This window comes from Magallana gigas, chromosome 3 (genome assembly GCF_963853765.1).
Source record: "Magallana gigas chromosome 3, xbMagGiga1.1, whole genome shotgun sequence".
In the NCBI taxonomy this organism is placed as follows: domain Eukaryota; kingdom Metazoa; phylum Mollusca; class Bivalvia; order Ostreida; family Ostreidae; genus Magallana; species Magallana gigas.
In genome coordinates, this window is record NC_088855.1 from 11,795,087 (window position 1) to 11,822,091 (window position 27,005).

The window sequence follows — 27,005 nt, forward strand, 5'->3', positions numbered from 1 at the left end:
TTCCGGTAAAACATGATACTGACGAATGGTATCGGGGAATGGCTGTAATCTTAACGAGTTACAGTTACATGTAATTCATTATTACGATAGGTAACAAATAACTTTTATTCCGAATATTTTGTCATGAGAAATACAAACTGATTTTTAAGAATGTTTCCCCCTCTATAGTGCTATATAGTGAAAACAATTACCGGTGTGATACCTTGAAGGGCTGTATGTTAAATTGTAAAAATGCATGCAGATGCCAGTTTTCAGTATTTTATGTCAAATCTTGTTGACAGAAATTAGTTTCTGCAGTCTGAAGAGAGAAAATGTTTTAAAATTTTGTAATGAAAAAAATATGAAAAATGATGATTTTTGGCGTGTAAAACATAATTTTCAAATATAATAATAATATTTCATATAATTATAAAATAGGTTTCAGTCATTTATTGGAAGGGTCATTATAAGTCAAGTATACAGAATATCAGCATGATTGAATCTAGGAGCTTTTCATGGTTTTCATCCTTAAGTACTAATGCATTTCAGTTGACCAAATAATGTTTAATGTAATATAGCCAAAAAATCAGTTTCTACCCACATTTAATCGGGAGTTCCTTATTTACAAAATACAAATACTGATATTTATGTTTGAATGACCTAAGATATTGAAATATTAGTCATTGTTAAAATGTTTAGAAGGAGATATTTCTATTTTTTATATGGTAACCCCAGCACACCTGTCCTATTCTAATTAATGAAAATCAAAATTTGAATGGAATCATATTATGTAACATGTATGGGTACAATATAGATGCCCCACCCATATCCACAACTATTGGGGGTTGGTATAATGATTCTTTTATTTTAGTATTGTGATATGGCATGCACTTATGTGATTTCTCGTGTAAAGATGCTTCATAAATGCATTGCCTTATTGAATTACTCTATTTATATGCTTATTGCTCTTGCTGTAAATTATCTAAGATGTGTCAATCATCATTGATCAGTAATTCTCTTCAAATTCTATAGGGATGGCCTGATGAGAGGTATAATTAAGTGTGTCCAATTGAAATTTCATGGCTACTTTTGCTCTACAGATAGAATGTTACATAAATCACAGAATGGAGTTGCATCCCAGTTGTTTCTTTTACATTTCTTATCATCAAAGCAAGATTTATGGTTGTCAGAGCAGATCTGAGCTCCATTGGAGAATAATACATACCCTTTTCCATATCACAGCCTGTATCAGCCCAAGACTCCAATATCAGCCCGAGGGCCGAAGGCCCATGGTATGATATTGGTCGAGGACTGATACAGGCTGTGATATGGAAAAAGGGTATTTATTATTATATTTATTATGTACTTAGTAATAAATTTTGTAAAAAGGCATCAACGTGAACAAATTGATTTTAAATATCATTTGAAAGTAGTTTGTATACATGTATGAAATAAAAATATTAGATCTTATTGTTTTACAAAACATTTAGCTACAAAACCGGAATTTCCTCGTGTTTTAAATTTGAATGCTCCACAACTGAAATTTTCAACTGCATTTAAAAATGTCGACTGCAATATATGTTTCATATTTTTCTGTAAACATGCACAATTGCCGAAACGGAAAAAGGCAGAGAAGTTCCGCAAGGGGTGTGATACGGATCCGTATCAGCCCTAGGGCCAATAACCTGTATCAGCCCCGGAGGCCAATACGAGTTGTGTGACGTCATCTGTATCACATATGCCAAAAACCTGTATTTATTACTAAGTGTTTAATTGGAATTGGAAATTCTCAGATGCAAATTTGAAAAGGATCTGACATCTTTAGAGTCCCGTCAAGCCAGTAGAAGCTAAAGGCCAATACGGGAAAATAATCAAAGTACTGAGAATACTCAAACAGAAAATATATTTTACTTTATTATCGGCATACTTTAATTAATATCTAGATGATTAATGCATCAATAAAAGCATTGACAACATCTGAGGCAGTATAGGTCGCCTGGATAAGAAATATAAATGTGTCTTGTGATCAAAATCAAGGGAGATATAGACCAATCGGAACCACCTTGCGGTACCCGTACAGCCCAAATTTGGGACCTGAAAATAAAAGCCCTATAGGTCTCCTGCACTGCCCTGTAATTTGTTTGATGTACACTTTAAAGAAGAATAAGATAACGGCCCACCATTCACCACAATATCGTTGTGAAAAGTTTAAAAAAGTGACAAAGTTCTAGTGAGCTAAATGGACACATTTAGATATGATAGAAGTCCAGATGATTGTTATAAATATTTTAAAAGTTCCTCTCCTTAACGCGTGTGTTTTTAAGTTCATGTCATGTTGTAAATTTTGAATTTACCGGGTGGCAGTAAATACAAAATTTACAACATGACATTCATGTGATCAAAATCGAGGGGGATATAAACCCCTAAGATGATCATGAGCCTGAACCCCTTATCAACGCTTTTAGAAATAATCTCCTTTAATCATATGCAATCAGTCTAGTTAGAATTTCCTATAGACAGGTACTCTTTACACAATTGCTCTAAAAAAATAAAGTCTATTCATTAACACAAATACAACATTACATGTTTTGAATATTGATGAATATGTATTACGTAGAAGAAAACAAAACGAACGTAAAATGTTTTTTTTAAATCACTTTCCCCCAGAAATGTAAATAACAAGTGTTCATATTCCTTCGTTACCTGCCTCCTTAGTCTTTTTTTTTTACAAAAAATATATCATGCTCCGATTGACTTCATTCACCAATGAATATTGCCTTATATTTTTACAAGTTTATTCTTTCATGATTATTGTTCGTTAATTATCACACAATCTCCTCTGAGAGAGAAAGTTATAATTACTCATTGTGTACAAAATTGTTTTTCTTTTTTTTTTTTACACGGGATGGCTTGGCAACAGAACCTAGTGCAGTTCAGTTCAGATCATTAGCAACACATATTTCTATATGTAATTACACACGTGTAGACCTGGCAATTAATTGCCGATGCAATTGTAAAATCGCGATAAAATAAAGTTTACCAAGCTGCATAAATTTTGTAAATCCAATATCGTTTTTAAAAAATAGAGCTATATAAAATGTTGTTAAGAATTATTCATGGTAAAGTACATGGTACAGTTCAGCAGATTTCTACACAAGTGCAGTGTCATTTCCCGCCATCTGTCGACGAGAGAAGAGACATGAATGTTAAAATTAATAACAATCAATTTGTGGCAATGTAAGTGTGTTTGTGTGTGTTTGCAACGGATATGAAAAACTATATACAGCTATTTTTACAAGTTCGTTTAACATGTTTTACATGAAGAAAAATAACCCCTTGGTCTTTTTTCTTCAGAAAAATCCAATTATTCTACAGCAAAAGGGGTCATTATTCTAAGTCGAAAAATGGCCCCTGGTCATTATTCTACGGGGGTCATTATTCTTCTTTACACCGGCATATATGCTTATCACAACTTATCACTAATAGAACATGTTGATTACTAATCTTAATTACTATTTCTATTATAACATTCGCACTATTTGACCAAAAGAATACGCTCTTAATTCAAGCATCATAAGTTTCATAATGGCATATACGTTTCCTTGTTCATTTTAATCATGCATGTAATGTGTCTGCTCTGCTTATAAAAGCTATCTAGTAGTGTCGATACATACAGTTGTACCCTAATTAGACTATATAGACTGCGGACGTAGTAAACATTTTAATATATTTATTTATCACCGCCTGATCAGGCCCCGGGGCCACGAACGTCTTTCTATGAAATCTTGTATTTGCCGATATGATAATAAACCCAAACTATATCGATTCTAGATAATAAAAAAATTTGCAAGACACTGTAAAAAAAAATATGCGTACAAATCAGAGGCGGATCCAGCAATTTGAAAAAAGGGGGGGAGGAGGGGGGATTCCATTTGATGAAAATCAATATGTGCAAAATTCATCATTTGTCAATAAACAAGGACTTTTATACGTTTTCCGTGCGAATACAACTGTATTTAATAAACACTTATCTCATCACTATCTATTTCACATCTATATCAACATTAGAGTGCACTGCATTATTGAGCGTTTTGCCTTTTTGGTTGAGGTAAGGAAGATTTGCATTATATCTAGCCTAAGAAAATGAATGATAAAGTGCGCCTATGCTTGATAGAAAAGAAACACTAAGAAACAAAACATAACTCAGACCAATTACGACAAACTATTAAAAAAAATGGATATTTTGGTAATTTTTTTTTTGTTTTTGGTGTTTTTAAATTCTGAACTATTTATCGATTTTGATTTCTATTGATTGCCTTCTTAAATAAAGGTCTAAATGACAGGATATGACAAAAGAATGGGGATAATTTATCTGCTGAAAAGATGGTACATGTGTAATACAATGGTAAAAGCAATTGTCGTCCCAGGGAACTTGATGTGACCTCTATAATGGGCGCTACATCATCCGGACTGGTACAGACGCGAGCATATTTTAAAAAAAATTGAAAAGTTGTGCATTTTCATAATGGTTTACATATATAATGGGTCAATATAAAAAAAGCAGCTAAATAGTTCAGGTGAAAATGATGAAAAATAGTAGATATTTCTGCACTTTTTTTTAACTAACAGTAAAAATACAACACTATATTTTTCTCAAGACACATTTTCGAAACAGTAGTTAATGTAATTTGGTCAGAATGCTCTTTTGAAAACGAACAATAGCTGTTTTATTGTCATTGGTGTTACCTGTAAACAATACACTGTACATAAAAAATAAGCAACTTTTTAGAATAAATTTGAGGTACAAATAAATGTTAACTTATATGACTTGACAAAGAATAAAAATTAATAGCATTTAGTTATAATAGTAAGTTTCTTTTTACAGTTTTGACATGAATATGAGACAATTTTTTAAGACATACCTGTTTCAATATGTTTTAACATAAAAATGGCAATTATAGCCAAAATTTCATCTCATACAATCCATCCGGAATTTCAATACATTAATTATTATGATTTAAAAACCACTAAATACCTAAAGTTTTAGATGAAGGAACATTTTTCGGCTGGTTACTCCAATGACACTTTGTTTTCCCTTGGACTGAAATGTCACATTTTCATTGGTTTAAACATAGCACGTGATTGCCTCATATATCTCTATATTTGTTCTGTGAGAAATAATATTAGGCAATATGGCTGTCATTGGTCGACGCTTCGCTTACTCATTTCGACATTTCATAGTATTTTATACATAAACTGCATGCTGTAAGTTCTTAAAGTATTTGGAGTTGTTGCCCTTTGAAATTCTTTAAAATTAGAGTAGTTGCCCTTAGAATATTGACGTCACATTGTTTTGTCTGGAGCAGAACAAAATGGCAGCGACGAAATTTGCTCAAATCTCTGCAGAGGAAAGGGAGAAAACATTTGAAATTAAATAGCAACAAAACATTGTAAGTAAACATGGGTAAAGCAAAGATTTTGAAAGAGTATTTTAAAGGTGAGATGAAAAATTTTGAAGAGTTTAAATGAGTTAAATTGGACGAGATGTAAGGCATCTTGTACATGGCTTTGCGTAGATCATCGCTATTTGTGAATAAATATGTCGCTTGATAGTCCTCGAGAAAACAAAACACTTATTAGGTTAGTTACTGACTCACTACGGAAATATATTGGGTTGATCAATCTCATAGAAGGCTCGGCTTCGCCTCGCCATCTATGAGATTGATCAACCCAATATATTTCCGTAGTGAGTCAGTAACTAACCTAATAAGTAATAATAGTTACACCAATGATAGTTTCAGTAACGCCAATGACTTATAAACTAAAATTTTAAGTCTAAAACATCTCAAAGAATTAAAAAGACCTTAATCTTTCATATATTAACCTTGCTCAATTACAAAGATGAAAAAAGATTTATTAAAACTAATTTTTTAAATGATTTGCAAAAGCGAGAAATGACAAAGTAACACTAATGACACTTAGTTATCCCAATGACAAAATGCAATCATACATAGATTGTAATTAACACTCTTTTTTTCTTTTATAAAATCTTGACAAATGTTCATTCAAATTTGGTATCTCTACATACTAACCCAAATCTTAACTCGGCATACATTTCCACAATTTTTTCCAATTTTTTTTACTTTCAACGTACTTAGATCCAACCCTAATTGGCTCGTTAATCATATGTTATTATATTATTGTTATTTATCATTAGTGATTATTTAAACTGACATACGGCATAGGTTTATACTTTTCTTTTACAACTTATACCAGCGTTATAAAATGATAAATATATTATACAAGCAAATGTGTTTGTATAAAATCAATGCTAAGGTAATTGGTACATACATGTATTACATGCATATGTCATTGGCGTTACCATGTACTTTTAAATTTCTTTTATGAGATAAATAGCAAAGATGATTAAACTTTGATTATCTTAATTGACATGTATGTTATTCCTGTCTATTAACCAGGTTAATAAAATAAACATTTCATTTCTTTACAAAACAAACATTCACTTTATAATATTTTTGTCATTGGTATTACATGAGCATGTCATTGGAGTTACAATTGTACCTAACATTCTCTTTATGAGATAAATTTCCAAAAAATAATAAACTTTGATTATGTCAAGTGATATGGATATTATCCTCTTCTATTTACCAACTTAATAGAGTAAACATTTCATTATTTTACAAAACAAACATTCATTTTTAATACTTTTGTCATTGGTATTACTTGCATTTGTCATTGGTGTTACTATTGTACCTAAAATTGTTTTTGATTAGAAAAATTGTTGTTAAAAATGAAACGAAATATCCTTTTATTAAATTTTAAATTGATAAAAGTTGTAAATTATAAATAAAGTTCAAAATATAAAGAAATGTTTAGTTAAATGTATATCTTCTGTCAGTGGTGTAACTTAACTAATCACTGGTGTTACTTTTTAGCAGTTACACCAATGACAGTAACACCAATGACAAAAACTATACTGCAGTATACATAAATGGGCTGCTATACCTAAATACCCTATGAGATAGTCCGAAATATCTGACGTTTTTCTGGCTTTTTTAACGATTTTGATATTTACTTGCCAGTCATATTTAATTTTGAGTGATATGAGTGAGTAGTAAAGTCATTTTTTTATTGTTAAGTTGTGAGTTAAATATTTGATACAATTCGCAAGTATTTAAAATCGGACCGAGAACGCCGCCTCCAGTTGGAGGCGGCGAAATTTCCAGTTTTCGTAATGGCGCCGGTTCTGACGTTTTCCTGGCAAGTAAATATCAAAATCGTTAAAAAAAGCCAGAAAAACGTCAGATATTTCGGACTACCTATGAGAGTGAAAAAGGTCAACCTCAGAGTTTGTTTAGTAAACATCTTGAAAATATTTATAGTATGATAAATTCTAGTTCTATCAACAAATGTTTTGATATAATTACTACAACACCAATGACATATCATTATTGTATTTCTTACCCTTTTGTGACAAGAAGCTCGTTTTAATAACAAAAACCACGAAATGTATAAATGGCGTCTGCAGTCTCTTACAGGAAGTGATGTCTTATAACTTAGGACTAGTTATGATGTCATTTATCAAGAATGACAACTCTTTACCAACAAAGTAAAATCGGTTACACCAATGACAAAGAATTAATGTACAGACATATTTGATATTGTATTGGCTTTAATGAGAGATAGGGTGCATATTTTTTACTTTCAAAAACATTCCTCCTACTGTGTATTTTATAATCATATATTTTGGGGGGTTGTATTATAGATAATTTTTAACATATTTATCAATTAAACGGATACTGTATTTCTATTGACAGTGTAAAACTGGTAGATTTAGGTGATTAAATTCTTATATTTATTAGAATATATTTGTTTGTTTACTTTTTTCTTATAGCAATAGAAAATATATAGAGTCCGTTATTTGTTATATGATATTTTAATGATGGTTAGATAATAAAAATAAAATTAAAAATAGCAGTGACATAAATAGCTGCCTTTTTTTATATTGACCCATAAACCCTTTACAAGGTTTGTTTGTAACAGAATTTCCGGATCCGATTCTTGGAAACAAAACAAAAAAGGCATAAGCAGGTCATGTAGTTTTCTTTGTGTTTTTCGTATGAAACGAAGTAAAACTCATCTATTATAATTATTTAGGTTAATTAACTAAACAATACATTTGAAAGCGGCTTTTTAAAGTAAAACGACTGCGTGTACTCGTATTTTAACGTCGTTTTACTCGATGGCTTGTCAGTTCAAAACTGTACGAACTATATTCGATTTTTTAAAAAAGAAATAGAGTAGAAAATACATTGTAAATGTTATTATAAATCTGTGATATTGCTTAATTTTATGTATTTTTTCTTTAATTTTCCACATGTTTACTCAGTGTAGTAAACACCGGATGCTAAAGGGGAGTACAATGTACTTTATTTCGATAAAAAAATCGATAGCGTTTTTTTCATATAAGAACAAAATTATGGGACGTAGTACGAAATTATTTAAATAAGCAATTTTAAAAGCATTTATTTGAGATAATTACAGTATTTCTAGTATAAATGGGAAAAATTGTCTTTAAATAGGCATTAAACGTTTTCAAAAAAATTCATATGTCCCAGAGAAAGGGGATCCGCCAATGCAAATATAATAATAACGCAATCCTTAAATGAAGACTGGCGAAGATTAATAATGCTCGAAAAGGGAGATTTAAAGGGTTACAATATGTATGCATCCTCTCCAGAAAAAAAGAGATAAATGCTGAATATTAATCAAGTTTACCTCCAAATAATCATCACATGGCCTCCATTTTTTGATACTCATTTCTATAATTCTGAAGGCTACGTTTGCTGGGTGGCTCCCTGTCCTTATTATCCATGTATAATTGACATTGTTGGGATAGTTCCTAGGGAAGCCCGGTGATGTTATTTGACCACTGATGTCGTCTTCGTATCGCAAAATATTAATAGCTACCAATTCTGCAAAATTCACGTATTATCATTTGATTCATAATGCATGAGGTTTGTCGACGATATACAGTTAACAAAAAAATATGTTACCTGAACATAAATTCCAAACAACAATGAAAAGAATGGCTGCCTTCATTTTCCAATCGTATCAAATGTATAAAAATCCTTTCAATCGCTGTGCTTTGGTCTTTCTGATTCCGTTCGCTCTGTTATATTCTCGAGATTCTCAAAACAATGAATATTTCCTCTAGCCAATAAGGAAACAACTCTTTGAAATATTTTAAATGTTTTAGTTAAAAAACGGAAAGTATACAAAGATTTCCTGGTAACATTTCAATATTCTAGAACGCTGAATTAAGCCGTTACATGTACAGTACCTATCACTGAATCCTTGAACAACAAAGAAACTATTATTATTAGATTAAAAGTGAGTGGGACGGCAGCCTATATTACAATCATCAGTGTATACAAAGAAATATCAACATTTAATCATACTGTCAACCGAATTTTCTATCAAATAGTAAAAATACGATAAAAAAATAAATAATATTAAATAAAAGTTAAATGGTTTATTTTCTCCTAAAGAATAATGTCTCAGTATTCTGAAGTCCACATCACTGCACGACCTATTATTTACGGAAACTATATCGTTTGTGCAATTGCGACAATCTAATAGTGTACAACCAAAAAATCGAACGTTTGTAATGACTACTTTGAGAAATGTGTCTGGGTTTCAGTCTCTTTTGGGAAGGAAATACAATGTAACTTCAGGTCAGCGTATATTGTCTTTATCGCATCGTGATAATCTAATTCAAACACTTACTATGAACATAACGTCTATGCATTATGGGTATTCTTAGTCTAGATATTTAATATGTCAGTGGGTCAATACTAATTTCTGTCTACATGCTCCTCTTGGTTTGTTTGATTTTTTTTAATTTGGTGCAACAAGGATAAGTATTATGTTGTTTGATAAAATACCATACATAAATCTTTTTATTATTAATATATCAACTAAACAACTTAAAATCACGAAATCCTTTTTTGTACATATTATCGTAGAAGAATATTTTTTTCATAAAAATTTAAGGTTATCAACGGTTTTTTTACTTGGTACTTTTAATATCAGTGTTGAAAAATCAAAGAGGAATAACTCTCTTTAAAGTTGATTACAGATCGTAAACATTTTTAAGTTCTTGGGTTATATAGGTGGATTGATGTTCTGTCAATATAATGCAAAATTGAGCACTCAATTTTGAGAAACATTAATTTTAAAATATAATGTACTATCGATAAATGATACAAAAATTTTTACTTTAATATCAGAAACCCTGGCCCATGAGATATTCATTCAAAGGTTTAGTAGAAACATCTCTGCTCATTTTTAACAATTCATTAGCACCCCCTGATGTAGATTATAGATGTCCAATACTGAGTAAAGAAGCAGATATTTAACGAGGAATAACATACCGGGAAAAAGTCACTCAAATTAACAGTTATTATATTATATGAAAGATATAATGATAAATAAACTGTACATACGTCAAATACCAGTAAGCGAAAATTTGCAGTTTGTGGAGACAAAATGAATATCTAAAAGTAACAATAAAAGCTCCTGCGGGAATCGAATTTGGGACGTACAGATCACATGCTTGACATTTTATTCACTAGGCTAGGGAGTAAGTGATATGTTGTCGTCGATAAAATCCTCTTCATAAAACGAAATGTTGTTTTGATCAGAGGTCAGTCATTTTGTGATAATGTGTTATTCCACATTAAAAAACATTAATAATGCACTTTAACCATTTGATCCAAATTGTTGTCATGTTCAAACTGTCTGTTATGTAAGGCTATAATCATATAATCCTTTGTCTTTTGTGAATTTATTTAAACATTGAATTCAAAATACCTATTTTTCACATTTTCACAGCTTAACATATATAAAGTTTTAGAAAAAGATGCTTTCAGATCTGTATCAAAACATCAGATAAGCTTGATATATAAACATGATAAACGTGTAGAAAACAAAGAGCAAAAAAAAAATATTAATACAAGAATATTCAAGCAAGTGCTTTATCATGATAATAATCACTGATCTACATTGTTTTCAAATAATAGTTAGAAACACTGCAGTTTGTCTTTAACTTGCTGCAGATCTGTAGCTCTCTGGTTGAAAAAATTTGGATAGACAAACCAGAGATCTCTGGTTTGTCTATCCGAATTATTTCAACCAGAGAGCTACAGATCTGCAGCTAGACTTTAACATGTAAAACACATGAATAACCATGGTTTTTTTCATAGTAAAGTAAACTGCACTTCATCAATGCATTTACACATTGCAATATTCTAACATTCACAGTCCACAAAGATTGCTATCCCCTCTTCCTAAGCATACACAACTTTCATAAAAATTCTATTCAATGTTACATCTACTGAAGCTTGCACACTTAACTGCAAGTATATAATAAGGGTTTTAGCTTATCTAATATACATGTAATGAATTCTAATTGAATATGAAAACAATTTAACACAATCATACAATAAATACATTCAAACAAATAACAACAGTCACAAAATTCAGTCTTTGGTCATTATGTGATGTCTTGAAAATGCCTATTAAATATAATGGTCCCTTTAATTGAGGCATTGATCTGTTCAGTTCAAATTAGACCGGGCAGTATGGAGCACTTTTGAAAAGCACCCAAACATTGATGATCAGATAAAACAGTATCGCTCCAAAAAAGGACCCAACTTGTTGCATCACACCAATCCACATCAACGCTCTAGTACCATACTGCCGAAAAACAGTTGCTATGGTAACTTTGGAATAGGTTAATAGTAGTCCTCCTAGAACCCACACGATGACCTAAAAATAAGTAAAACATTGTTTAAACACACTATATATACATGTATGTCATCCATCAGAACCAGTTATCAATCAATACTGTATACAAATAAACATTTGGCTCCATTTTATTTTTGTCCCTTTCATTCTCACTGTCAGCAGGTGAATTTAAGACTGTGCGAACTACTATGTCTCTTATTTTGGACTGTGCAAATTCCTTTGTCTCATATAATCTCTCTTTTTTCACAACTGTATCTGGGCGAACATGGCAAATTCAAGAAGGAGTGAAACTGTTTGTAGAAGGACAAAAATTGAACAGGGTGAATGTAATAAAACTAACACTTGCTTGAATTTCCATACTTTTCATCTAGAAGGAAGATAATAACTTTATATTATTGGCAATTTTAATTACAGAGATACCTAAAGACTAGTCATGGATTTTTTGAAAGAATTTATGACAAAGCTGTATATAAAATATAATTTCACTCTCATGGAATAATCAACATTATATGTATTTCATATAAAATTACATGTAGTCATTCACAGCTATGGAGCATATGGCTTAGTGGTCATAGGCCTTAGGTTAGTTATTGATAAGTCGATGGTTCAAACCAAGCTGTGGTCACTTAATGTTTTGTATTGTACACTCATACAAGGCACTTTATTTACAGTCTTAGTCCACCTAGCTGAAATTAGGTACTGGCTTATGCAGAGTTAACCTGTGATGGACTGGTGTCCCATCCAGGGGGAATCAATGACCCTAATCCTCTTAGCACCATGGAAACCAGGGATAAGCCCAGCCTTATGCACCTTCATGACAGAAGGACTTTAATTTACAACTATAATAGTGAACATTTATTAATTTGAACTCGAGTTGTTAGTTCATTCATATAACAATGCCCTCAAAAGAAAGCTGTTATATTACATATTCACAACAACTTACAATGAGGACTTCTCCAGATTTTGTTCCCACAAGTAAAGGAGATGGGCTGGCAGCTGCTGTGTACAGGATGATGGCGGCTGCTAGGGATCCCAGGAAAGACAGAAAACTAATGACAACACAGGATGTAGATGAGTAAACCAACACAATGAAGCATGCTACAGGGTTAGCGATGTTGTACAGTACAGCTGTTAGATGGTACACTGAAATGCCATATGGCATGCAGGAAAAAGTTTGAATGGATGGCAATACACTGTTTGTGAGAGAGTTCAGAAAGGCTGTCAAAATCAAGAAGTAAGCATAGCGTAATTTGGATATTGAATGCTCCGCTATTTTTTCAACTCTAATACTGTCCTGTGTTTTTGATAAAGTAACTGCAGTTTGATGTTTTCTATTTTCATTCACTAATGCAGACTGAGATTGTCCTATTGTGGTAGGGTCTGAGAAAGTGACACTTCCAGAATGTTCGCCATTACTGAGTTCATAGCTGTGGCATCTGCTATCCTCAGAAGCTTCCTCATCGTCATTTTCTACGGCATATTCTTCTTCATAGTAAGAACAATATTTCAGCAATGTAAAAGCAATGCCACTGAAAAAGACCATGGCAAACAAAAACACAAAAAAATCACGGACAGGGAAATTGGGTGGGTTTGACTGTGGGTATACATTGTAAGTGGTTATATTGGTGGTAGCATTTGTAGAGGACACATTGACACAAGACACGGACCCACTGCCTTGGCCCAGGGCTACCAGACTGGGTATCATCCCACTCATGCCTTCACCAATGAAATAGGCCGTCATGTAATCAGACTTGAAAAGAGTCATGAATGGCAAGAAGACGACCGACGTTGTGCAATCCACTAGGGCCAAGAAGAATTGTAGAATCAGAAGCACTATGCTTCTTTCTTCTCCAGCAACATATGCGGTGGTTTTCCAGAAGAATGCCAGGAAAAGGCACGCTAAACTACCTATTCCTAAAATGCAATATATGACTCCGTTGTTGTTAAGTTTTCCAGGGGCAAACACATTGCAAAGTGTCACAATAAGAGGTCCAATGTTGGCTATTTGGATTATGATGGACAAATATGAAGGCAGTTTCCAACCTTCTGGAAGACCCTCTGTAATCATTGCTGGGAGTTCTACCCATAAACCATTTATGTCTACCCATGATCCAATGCCAAAAATGATTACTGTTGCATACACAATCACGTCAATATTTCTAAATTTGAACACTCTCTTGTTCCTGTCTGAATTTTCTGTCTGTGGTACGCTTGTCTGAAAAAAAAACAATGTCATTTATTTATCACACTTATATTAAATACTTCAAAATGCTGTACAGCAGTGCTAATCTAACAAAGGAAAGGGCCAAATTAGTGCATACATATATGTAATACATGTATTGTATAATGATAGCTAGATTAACAGTTAAATGTAGTGTTCTTTTTTTCAATACAATACAAAGTAAATAAGTACATATCTATATATAGCAGTAAGTTAGTAACTGCTGTCAAAACTTGTGACAATACATTGTCAATTGAAAGCAGTTTTATAACAGGCCCAGCTAGCGAATGCAATGCAAGCTCCAATAACAACACCTGTGCAAAGAGAAAATCTCAATTACTATCCCCTTAGACAAACTGAATTTTCTGTCATCAGAATTGTTCCCGCAACCCTGTGTAAATTGCATTTGGCACTAAAATCATGCTCTTGCGACTTGTGAAATCAGTAAAAAGGTACTTTAAGATATTATGCATTAAAAATGTATTTAAAAAAACATTCTGCTGTGCAAAGTTAATTTTTAGGAGAGTTCATTTTAAATGACAGACCACAATAAACCTGATAATGATATCAAAGACATAAATAACATGTCTCTGATGATATGCCATTGTGTACTCTGAAGTCACAATGAATCAGAGGACAATAAACTTGGTAAGTGATGATGCAATCACTTTTTAAAAAGGGAAAATAACTCAGTCTCTGCACTGAAATTGTACCTGAGAGGATTAACAAAGTTTCTCTCAGTTATTAATTAAAACACATTGACCACGTTTAACATGGAGCATAATTTTTTATTTTCTTAATTTTGAGCAAAATTTAATTTTTAAATATTTTTTTATCATGAAAATTGATGTAAATGACATTGATGCATCCATTCAGTATCTTAATTATCATTATTAAACATGGGAGCATTTATTTTCATCTTGCGTTGGCCAATAAATTTATAACACATACAGTGTACATTATACAGTGTATTTATCATGCAAAAGTAAAACCCCAACAAATTAAAAATCACAGCATGTACCAAAAAACTTGATTTGCAACATCGGAAGAAACCACGGTCGTTTTTCTCTCCATGAGTTTCCGCTAATGGCAAAACAGTAAAAGATGTTAATTTTAACATGCCGACAAGGTAGTATTATACCGGGAAGTGTAAAACGTCCATTTAAAAAACATGAAAGCCAACAAATCCATAAAAACTGAACAGACAACCTCAATAACATAAAATTACTTACAAAGTTAACGCCACTATTCCGATGAAGAGTCATTTTGTTGATGATGTAATGATTGCCCTTGTGTACTTCACTAGGTTATTAGTCATGCATGTATCGACATATTAGATACTTGTAAATTGTAATACTGCTATAGTTCACAGTCAGTACAGACACAAAACTCACCCAAGTGTAATAGTCGCGTGTGCTGCCACGAGTTCCCATAATTTAAAAAAAATTTAATCCTATAATCACATGTCCCGAAGTACGGGTTTTGTAATTTTTTGTTGTCGTCAAATCGGAAATAAAAATGTCATTGTAAAAAGGAAACCCTAACGATGTGACTAAATCAATCCGAACAACACCGTCCAATAGTCCAATCAAAACTTACGTCAAAAATGTTATTGCATCTACATAATTCAACGCAGAATTATTTTTTTTAAAAACCGTCATATTTGGTGTTCTGTTGGGACACAGCCTGACCAGCTGCTGACAGGGGCTTGTATATAGAAAAAAAAATAATAAAAGTGGGTACCTCGGATGAACTTAATACCGTTTTATTACGGGCCGCCGGAAGGCGGACCGTTATTTGATACACATTTAAATATTGTTACTGCGTTTCTGCGGGATAGTTCTTTTTTAATAGAATTAATACTATGCTTATTTTTATGAATTAAAAGTAAATTTGCATGTAGAAATATGTTTTATGCCTTTTAGAAAATATCACATATTTTTTGTTTTACTCGTAAATGAAAAGTAGGTCATACTTAGTAGATTGTCGTATTTGTCGCGTTGTTATCGAGACCAGAGACATAAATAACATGTTAAACATGTTATTTATGTCTCTGTCGAGACTATAATCTATTCGGAAATCATTCTTTCAGGATCGGCATGCGGGACATACTAAAGACCTGTAATACTAAATGACCTGAATGTCATTAAATTTTATATTAAATGATATATTTGAATTTCTATGTGCCGTGTCAAATAAAATGACTTTGCGTGTGTATTTATTATATTTTCATGTAAAAAGTGGTAGAAAATATCATGAAATGACATTTAATTTTATATCAATTATTTACGCAAGAATATGACAGAAATGAAAATTTGAATTGACTGGAAAATTTGAACTAATCCATTTTTATTTTATTATGAGGTCCCTTGGAATCATATATGAAACTAATGCATTAAGTTTTCATTCAATACAATGCAACAAAAAAAAACCAAAATGGTTTGAAATACATAATCTCCAGGAGAAAATGATGAGTTGAACTTTGTATTAGAGTAATGTACAAATCATGCAGTGTGTTCTCCATTACTTCATACTATGGCAATAATCATACAATTTCCGTTAGAAATGCTTACAGTAACGAAACCGATTCTTTATGATAATAGTAAAATGTTAAACTTCAAAACAAGTTGCTGAAAGTATATTAAAATTTACCATAAAAATTAGTACAACCAACTCTTATTTTCTTCTTTGTGGTGTTTTTATGTAAACAACCAATGATTCATACAACAATTATATTTTTTTGCGGCCCATTTGACGCTTGCGTCAATATGATTTCTTGTTCTATTCTTGATATTGATAATGGAGATCAATTTATAACATATGATCATATTTTAACTGGCTTCAATTGCATGTGCTTATAAACGAACATGTGAAAAATGCGAAGCATCTGGTCACTAATATGGCACGCCAAATTCATAAAAATGAGCTAAACATAGTTTCACAGTCGATAACCTAGGTTTATCAGCTGTTAACTATAGTTTACGGATCCTAAACTATAGTTTACGATTCGTTAACTATAGTTTACATCTGTGAAACCATACTGTATTTCACGAATGTAAACTATAGTTTACGAATGATAATCATAGTTTATCTGTCTGTAAAAAACGTTAACAATAGATTTTGCTGATAGATATAGATTCACATTTGTTAATTATAATTTACAATCGTAAACTATAGTTAAAAGTTGTTAATTATAGTTTCAAAAATCGTGAAACTACATTTATCAGACAAATTCACAAAAATGAGCTAAACATAGTTTCACAGTTCGATAAACTAGGTTTATCGACTGTTAACTATAGTTTACGGATCGAAAACTATAGTTAACGACGTTAATCTATATTTCACGTCTGTAAACATAATTTATCTGATAAATATAGTTTCACCATTGTGAAACTATGATTAACAACTCTAAACTATAGTTCACGAATGCAAATTGTATTACTTAGACATTAAGGCGCCAAATTCACAAAAATGTTATAAACATATATAGTTTTACGTTTGTAAAGCATGGTTTACAAACAGAATCTCTCATTTAGTATCTGACATGCGGAATTCTCTGTGAAACTATATTTTACGACCCTAAACTATAGTTTACGATTGAATCTATAGTTAACTAGAGTTTTGTTCGTAAATCATAGATACGTTAATCCTAGTTACAGCAAGATAAGATTTTGCCTTAACAACGATCATTTTCATTGGTTGTTAAGATATATATTTCTTTTTTACAAGAAAAGTGATTTTTCGATAACTTTCTGGCAATTGAAATTATTAAAATAACTTAACGTTTTTTATTTTGATTTAAAAAACATAGGTAATCATAGATTACTAAGCTCACCGAGACGGAGCATCACCCTTATGAGACATCACCTTCATAAGACCACCTTTATCATTTTATATGAAAATCATACTTTATGATCTTGGATATTCATGGATTTTGTTTTGACAAAATATCGTATATCATCTGATAAATTTTTTTATGATAATCATATGTTCATATGTTAATCAATACAATGATATAAAATTAAATATTGCATCATGTCTTATTTATAATATATATCATATAATACAATAAAATACCGTAATAAACAATAATGTGATATGATATTGTAACGTATGATATGACATTGTATTGTGTTATACCTTATTGTATTTGATCACATAATACAATATCATAAAATATAATACAATATAGTATTATATTACAATCATATTACATAATACATCATAACATTGAAACATGATATTATATTGTATAATATATTACAATATCATATAATACAATTTCATGTGATATGATAATATATCATATAAACCAATATCATATCATACAATATCGTATGATACAATATTATATAATATTATTTTCATGCATTGTAACGAAGTATATCATTGGTTCTTTTGACATCACGTGTCAAAGTATAAAAATGCAGATTGACCTGTACTTTCTAAAAATAAGCTTTAAAAACTCAGATTGACCTGTACTTTCTAAAAATAAGCTTTAAAAACTCAGATTGACCTGTACTTTCTAAATATAGAAATAATTTTGTTTTAATCTTGCCAATTCTTCTTTGGAAAATAATATAACGAATGTAGCCTTTCACTCGGTCAATCCGTAGATATATCGACTTCACAGAAAAGCATATCGACCTCGCACTTCGTGCTCCGTCGATATGCTTTTCTGTGAAGTCGATATATCCATGGATTGACCTCATGAAAGGGCTATATTTGTATAATATTATTTTCATGCATTGTAACGAAGTATATCATTGGTTCTTTTGACATCACGTGTCAAAGTATAAAAATGCAGATTGACCTGTACTTTCTAAAAATAAGCTTTAAAAACTCAGATTGACCTGTACTTTCTAAAAATAAGCTTTTAAAACTCAGATTGACCTGTACTTTCTAAATATAGAAATAATTTTGTTTTAATCTTGCCAATTCCTCTTTGGAAAATAATATAACGAATGTAGCCCTTTCACTCGGTCAATCCATAGATATATCGACTTCACAGAAAAGCATATCGACCTCGCACATCGTGCTCGGTCGATATGCTTTTCTGTGAAGTCGATATATCCATGGATTGACCGAGTGAAAGGGCTATATTTGTATAGTATCATATCAAACAATATTGTTTCATATCATACAATACTATATCATAGGAATCATGTTATATCATTTATCAACAAACACATCTATCTATCGAGCTGGTTTGAGTGAGGTAGGAGATATCTATAGCATCCTTGATAATGGAGATCAGGCTCTGCATCTGAAGCAACCTCTGCATTTAATTTATAATAAAGTTAAATCAACTATGCAAGCTATCATCTATAAACATGTGACCTGTTCCAAAAAACTAAACCTCATCCAGCATTCGAAACCTATGGCTCAGATTCAGCATTCAAGCCCATCAGGTGCATTGGTATCATAAGACGCATCATCCATGCAAGTTTGGTGAAGTTTGGACCAGTAATAAGTAAGATATCATCATCAGAGGGCACTAGCAATTAAAACCTTAACTTTCTCCAGCATCCGCAACCTATGGCTCAGATTCAGCATCCATGCCTGTCAGGTGCATCTGTATCATAAGACACACCATCCATTCAAGTTTGGTGAAGTTAGGACCTGTAATAACTAAGATTTCTTTTTTAGCATTCTTGATAATGGAGATCAAGCTCTGCATCTGAAGCTCCCTCTGCGATTCATTCATATTACAGTTAAATCAACTATACAAGTTTGAAATAGTACTATCATCTATTAAACATGTGAGCTGTTCCTAAAAACTTAACTTTATCCAGCATCCGAAACCAGACTCAGCATTCAAGCCTGTCAGGTGCATCAGTATCATAAGACACACCATCCATGGAAGTCTGGTGAAGTAAGGACAAGTAATAACTAAGATATCATCATCAGAGGGCACCTGTTTCAAAAACTTTATTTAACCAGCTCTTAAAACCTTAACCTCCTCCAGCATCAGAAACCTATTGCTCAGATTCAGCGTTCAAGCTTGTCAGATGCATCAGTATCATAAGACGCACCATCCATACAAGTTTGGTGAAGTTAGGACCATTAGTAACTAATATATAATCATCAGAGGGCACCTGCAACAAAAACTTTAACCAGCTCTTAAAACCTTAACCTCTTCCAGCATCCGAAACCTATTGCTCAGATTCAGCATTCAAGCTTGTCAGGTGCATCAGTATCATAAGACGCATCATCCATACAAGTTTGGTGAAGTTAGGACCATTAGTAACTTAGATATTGCTATCAATGGGCACCCGCAACAAAAACTTTAACCTGCTCCAAAAACCTTAACCTCCTCCAGCTTCCGAAACCTATAGCTCAGATTCAGTACTCAAGCCTGTCTGGTGCATCAGTATCATAAGGCACACCATCCATGCAAGTTTGGTGAAGTACAGACCAGCAGTAACTAAGATATTGCTATCAAAGGGCACCTGCAACAAAAACTTTAACCTGGTCCAACAACCTTAACCTCCTCCAGCATCTGAAATTTAGGACCCAGATTCAGCATCCAAGTCTTTCAAGTCCATAAGTAGGTCCAGATGCATCATCCATGCAAGTTTGGTGAAGATAGGACAAGTAATAGCTTAGATACAGGACCTGCAACAAAAACTTTAACCAGGTCCGGACGCCGACGCCGAGGGTATAGCATAAGCTCTCCGTGACTTCGTCTCGGTGAGCTAAAAATTAATACAAACAACAACAAAAAACATCTTCCCCTGCCGACTCCAACCTTTGTAGATTACGGCGTATATCAGACAAAATAGTAGGATCAAAAGAGTCGCTGGTAACTTGGCATCTCAGATTATCGAGCAGAGAATTAATTCTCCTCATGCAATTTTGTACAGAGGGCAAATTCGCACGTGCTTCCCTATTAAGAGCCATTTTCTACAATGGCGCACATTTTGTATCGCTTCTCACGATTGGTTACTCGAGATTTTAAATTGAAAACTGTAGTTAACACACATTTATATTCATAAACTATGTTTAACAGACGTAAACTATAGTCTACGAACGTGAATTATAGTTTAGGACGGTAAACTATGATTAACAAACGTAAATTATAGTTTATCTCTCAAAACTATAGTATAGGATCGTGAATTATAGTTTATGTCTTTTAAATATGATTTATAAATATAAATGGCAGTTAACTATAGTTTAGAGCCGAAAACTATAATTAACGATTGTAAAACATAGTTCATCTGATAAATATAGTTTCACAATCGTGAAACTATATTTATCAACTCTAAACAATAGTTTACGTATGTTTGTTTTCAATGTTAACTATAGTTTACAGATGTGAAACAAAGATTATCGCGTTAACTATAGTTTACAGATGTGAAATATAGATTAACGTCGGTAACTATAGTTTACGATCCGTAAACTATAGTTAACAGTCGATAAACCTAGTTTATCGACCGTGAAACTATGTTTAGCTCATTTTTGTGAATTTGGCGTGGCATACACTAACTTAGTTTTGATCGGTTCTCAACTGCTACTGGAGTATATATATACATGTACCGTTCAAAAAGTTACATTGTATGGTCAATTGCTTCCCGAGGTATTCATGTTGCACGGGCTTCTAAATGCATGAAAATAAAAGAAGCTACAATCAATTTAAAATGAAAGAGGTTAATTCTTTGTATGGATTTTCAAGGTATCTGCATTATTTTGCACATATATTGCCTCGCGTGTAGTCAAACACGTGTATCGGTTACAATTTTTAAGTATATGATTCCGCCTATTTCTTACAAAAATTGATTGTAATTCATAGCTCTGTAGATACTGACAGAAACGCCTCAATTGGTCGGAACATTCTTCAACCTAAGGAAAAAAAATCACGGACGGCAGGAAATAATCATGATAATGCTAGACTCCAATTCCCATTGAGTTTCTTTATCTATAACATACTGATATACATTAACAATTATATATTCATTTAATTTTACTTACTTTTTACGATCAATGTATACATTTTTGAAAAAAAAAAAGAATCGTGTATATATAAACAATAAAACGCTTTCTTCAATGATTAATGCGGGTTATGAAGGTAGAGATCATTGTAGATTGCTGCAAAATCATCACCTTCATATCCCGCATAAATAATTACTCTGATACCAAAGAAAGCTAAATATTTATACATGTACATCCACTAAGTATGGTTCTCTCTACTGCGTAGGGAAATTTATTGTGAATCACAGTTGGATAGAAACTGACAGATTTTGATTCACACGATTCAGTTCTAACGAGTTTCTCAATAGGTCGAAATTTAAACCTTCAGCAACTTGAGAAAAATCAATGACCGCAGGAAAATATTATGATATAATTAAAGGGGAATGGTCACGATTTTGGTCAAAAATTATTTTTTAATTAAATTAAATGTTAAAATGCTTCAGTAAGGCATTTTTGATAGGCAACTAAAAGAAGATTGGGGGGGGGGGGTTAAGATAGCACACATGCCCATTCGATTCAGTCGTGAAAAACCAAATTTGAATTTATTTTTCCCAATCAAATCCATTCAAATATATTATAATACAAGTTTGCAAAAGCGCAATTTTTATCTATATTCAGTTTTAATGTATTAAACAAATGATACGAAAAAAAAATATTGCATTAAATTTTGGTGGTATCGAACCCATAACATAAAACCCCTAGATCTATAAGGTTACTTTATGCCAAATGCTCTAACCACTGAGCAATTTTAGACAGAAGAAATCATGATGTTTATATACTAAGTGTGACTTTGGCCACGAATTTACGAACTTGTATTATTTTTTTTTTCAAAACGTTCAATTGTTGGGATACAAAATGATATTTTTAATGTATAGTGGGTTATTTCTCCACGTTTTTTTTTTGTTGATTGAAATCTGTTTGTTTTCCATTAGACTTTATTTAGACTACGAGAAAAATATGGAGCACAGCCCGACTCTATGAAAGAAAATGCCTTAAAGTTCTACAAAATGACACTATTTGCAGGTTTTGATACGTATACGCCAGTTTGAGTCAACATATTCCAAGTATTGAACATATTTATAGGTTACAAATCAACGATATGTTCAATATATATTGTTTTAAATGATTTTTAAAAACAAATATCAGATTTATTGATATTTTAATTTTTTAGTAGGTCTTCCAAACGTGTATGGGCATTTTACACGCCTTATCCACCCATCTTCTTTGAGTGTCATTCGTTGAGTTTTATGCTATGTAAACAAAGCTTTTGTTTACATTCTTAATGTTGAAGAAAAAATTCCAGTTTTAGACCTAAAATGAAAGTGATAAACGTTAGGAATTGTTTATTGATGCTTGAAATGAATAACAAATCAGCTTGAAATAGACTTGTTACTGGTATATGGAACCAACGTAAGCAAAAACAGGGCACGAGCCTTGTTACACGACAAAGAACTGTGAGCCCTGAATCTTGCTTATAACTCAACGACTCACTCTCAAATTTCATTTGATCATTAGAAATGCATTTCTAAAGTATTTTAGATAATAATAAAAACAGAAATATAGAATTTGACCAAAACCGTGACCATGTGGGTACGCAACGTTGTTTCAACGTTGAGGAAAGGTTGAAATCAAGTTGCAAAGTGGGCACGCAACGTTGTTTCAACGTTGAGGAAAGGTTGAAATCAAGTTTCAACGTTGATCAACCATTATTCAACGTTGATTCAACGTTGAGGTTTCAACGTTGAAACCCAAACCATATATATCAACGTTGATTCCACGTTGAAGACCCTACTTACTTTCAACGTTGAAGACATCAACCACTTTTCAACGTTGAAACAACGTCTTAATAAATGAAACTGGCCACATATTTTCAAATTTGAAACTTCCTTTTCAGTTTTTAAAATTTAAAAATTTTACCTATATTTTGTCACTTGTGGAAGCATGAAATAATGTGTTTTACAAATATTAATAAATGTTAATTTCAATATATTTTCATTTTATTTGATTTCGAATTAAATTGTTATATTTTTTTTCCAATTTTAATATCAAAGATTGTTTTAATGAAATGTTAAATAGATTTTTTCCTTTATATTTTAATACAAAATATTTTTTTGATCAAGAAAATTGAGATTGAGCTGTGCGTACAGCAAGTGGCCAATTGCATTTTAACTAGGTCAGTGATATGGGGATGCGCAGACCCAGCACTACTGCAAGCACTGCTCATCTTGGGAGTTATTCAATTTACCAGGCTGCTCTATTTCAGCTTGACCGCTAAAAACGCTATTTGTGAACAAAGAAATTCAGTTCTTAGGTACACCTCGTGCAGCCATACACGGATTTTATGTACAGTACAATGCCGGGATTTTAGCTTTTGAACTATTGTGACTATTTTATATTTAAAATGGAATATTTTGGGAGTAATTTTTAGAACAGTCTACAGAGTGCAAATGATGAACTGATTATTGTGGATTCCACGTTTTTGTGTTGACATCCTTTGTTCCATATCATGGAAAACAAGCATGGCTACCATTTGGCGGAATGTTCGCGTGGTATCTTTGTGTTCATTTTCCCACAGCCTTATGGGAAAACATTTATTATGAAATGCAAAGTTCAACTTTTTAACAAGGACTTTATACAAAAGCTGTACTCGTATATTAATAGGATTTAAATGAAGAGCGACTTTTTACATTTGGATCACATATTCTTTTAATAAAGTGTCTAAACACATTAAACAGCACATAATTAAAAAATATGTTTATAAGAAAAAATTAACAAAAAAGTCATTTAATTTTAACTTTTTTTTTCAACGTCATATCTACATATTTTCAACCAGATTTCAACACTTTTTCTACGTTGAATCAACGTTGAATTTTGACGTCGAAACAACGTTGCATTTTCAACGTTGCCTAAACTTTCATATGCAACCTTTTTTCAACGTTGATGCTTGACGTTGAAACAACGTTGTTTCAACGTTGACATGCCCGCTGGGCCATGTCCCTTTAGCTCAAATTCTAATATAAGACGATTTGTTACTTTCTTTTATCTAACGTACTAATGTACATTAAGAATAATTTAGTTTCTTTAACTTACTCTTTTACGATCAATTCATTAATTTGCTAAACATAAACTGTTACGATAAAGTGTTTTCGTTGATGATTCATGCGGGTTATGAAGGTAGCGATCTAACGTGGGTTAATTAAGTATATATCTAGCATGCAATTACACTACCTTCATATACCGCATGAATCATAAAAAAACATTTAATGTTTAAGTATTGTAGACCCCAGGCACGTACATGTAGCTTAATTCGTTATTTAAAGGATAGGATAAACTTATCCTCAAAATATCATGCATTTGTTGCATGTAAACATACTTCATTTGGAACAATATTAATTTAGAATCTCCAATGTTTTATAGCTATACTAGAATATTATTTTTCACATGCATTTATAAACAGTGTCAGAAAAATCACTAAAAACCACCGATATTGTGAGGGTAAATGTTAATGACTTCAACCGTAAATAAAAAAAAAAAACCCTAACAAACAAACTAAAAAAACCCAATACCTGAATACGTAACGATACGGCACCTACCTTGGATAGTGTTAAATTGTACGAACGTTCATCAAACTCCTCCATACCGTCCCTTTAGCTGAATGTCTCTGATACAAATTTTGCTTTCATAACTAGAAAAATCGCTTACGTTATAGGTAGGTTACAAAATACGAGAACGTGAAAATCGTGTTTTCTAAACACAGATGCCTGGTGGCCTTGAATGGTCAGGTAAAATAATATGAAAGCCCATTGTGCTCATTTTTTAAAACTTTTTGATGCGTTAACAGCTCGAAACGTTCGTACGAGCACAAAACTGTCGCAAACAATTATAATCAGGGGCATATCTGTAGATATCTTGTGATGACACATGGTACAGTGAATAGTGAATACTAATACAATGTAAATATGGTTTGGGGGTGGGGATCTCAATGGTTTTAAGATATTTGAGTACTTCCTTATTTACATGTAGTGGGATCGGGACCATCCCGGGGAGTCATGAATAACATATTATTTGATGCTCCTTGACATAAGATACAATAATATCTGGTATTGTCAATTGTTTTCAAGATCTTTGAACACTTTCTTTTCTGGAGGGGGGGGGGGGGGCAGGACCACTCCGGGGCTTATGACCTACATAACTTTTCATGCCCCTCGACACAAGAAAACAGGAATATATCTATATATCGTTCTAAGGGGTAGGGATCTCAACGGTTTTAAAGATATTGAAGATTTCCTGTTCTAAGGGAGGGGAGTCAGGCTTTGGGGCTCACGACCTATATGCAAGTACATGAACCATTTGATGCCCCTTGACACAAGGAACAAGAATATATGCAGTTTAGAGTGGGAAGCTCAACCGAGTTCTATATATCACACTTCCTGTTATATGGGAGTAAGGTCCATCCACAGCGCTCATGACCTTCATACCATTTGACGAATCACGACACAAGGAATTTAATTTCTTTTCGCTGGCAAATGGAACAATTTTGTAAGTGTGTTCGATATGTTTTCTAGTGTGAGGCTTAGGATTTAAATAATGCAGATGGATATGAGTGTTATATGTCACAGGTATTTAAACAGGTGTATCTTACATGTGGTCATTCGAGTTCGTATTCAGCTTTCAATATGTCCGATATTGAAGAACATAACTCAGGGTAAATCGAAATTAATATTGGTTCAGATTCTTTATTTTGTAGAAAACTTCAATAGACAGACGTCATCAAGATGTGGAGAATCCTTAATTAAATAAATATTTAATTTGTATATTGTCTTACAGAAGACCAGGAAGGAGATAAACGCGTTGATATGTATTTATAATTAAAGCTGAGTACATAACTCATGTCTATATATAATGAATTGTTGCATTGGTAATGAGTTTTTGTTATTAACTGCTATAGAAAAGAATTAATGTGTTATTTGCGGATAACAAAGTGAAGGAGAAAATAACAATA

At 32.3% G+C, this 27,005-nt stretch overlaps 1 protein-coding gene across 6 annotated transcripts; it reads right to left on the reverse strand.

The window, feature by feature from the left end:
* Positions 1–10,833: 10,833 nt before the first annotated feature.
* On the reverse strand, positions 10,834–25,782 carry LOC105325757 (solute carrier family 52, riboflavin transporter, member 3-A). 6 transcript variants are annotated; one of them, XM_034482253.2, is made up of 3 exons: positions 25,597–25,782; positions 12,755–14,026; positions 10,834–11,832 (listed from the first exon to the last, which is right to left on the reverse strand). In XM_034482253.2, the coding sequence occupies exons 1-3, from the start codon at positions 25,639–25,641 to the stop codon at positions 11,632–11,634; spliced, it is 1,518 nt and encodes a 505-aa protein (XP_034338144.1). In that variant the 5' UTR covers positions 25,642–25,782; the 3' UTR covers positions 10,834–11,631. The 6 variants fall into 6 exon arrangements, with proteins under 6 accessions (XP_034338144.1, XP_034338147.1, XP_034338145.1 ...); XM_034482256.2 differs by having other exon boundaries at positions 25,593–25,731; XM_034482254.2 differs by lacking the exon at positions 25,597–25,782 and adding an exon at positions 15,427–15,583.
* Between the last annotated feature and the right edge of the window lie 1,223 nt (positions 25,783–27,005).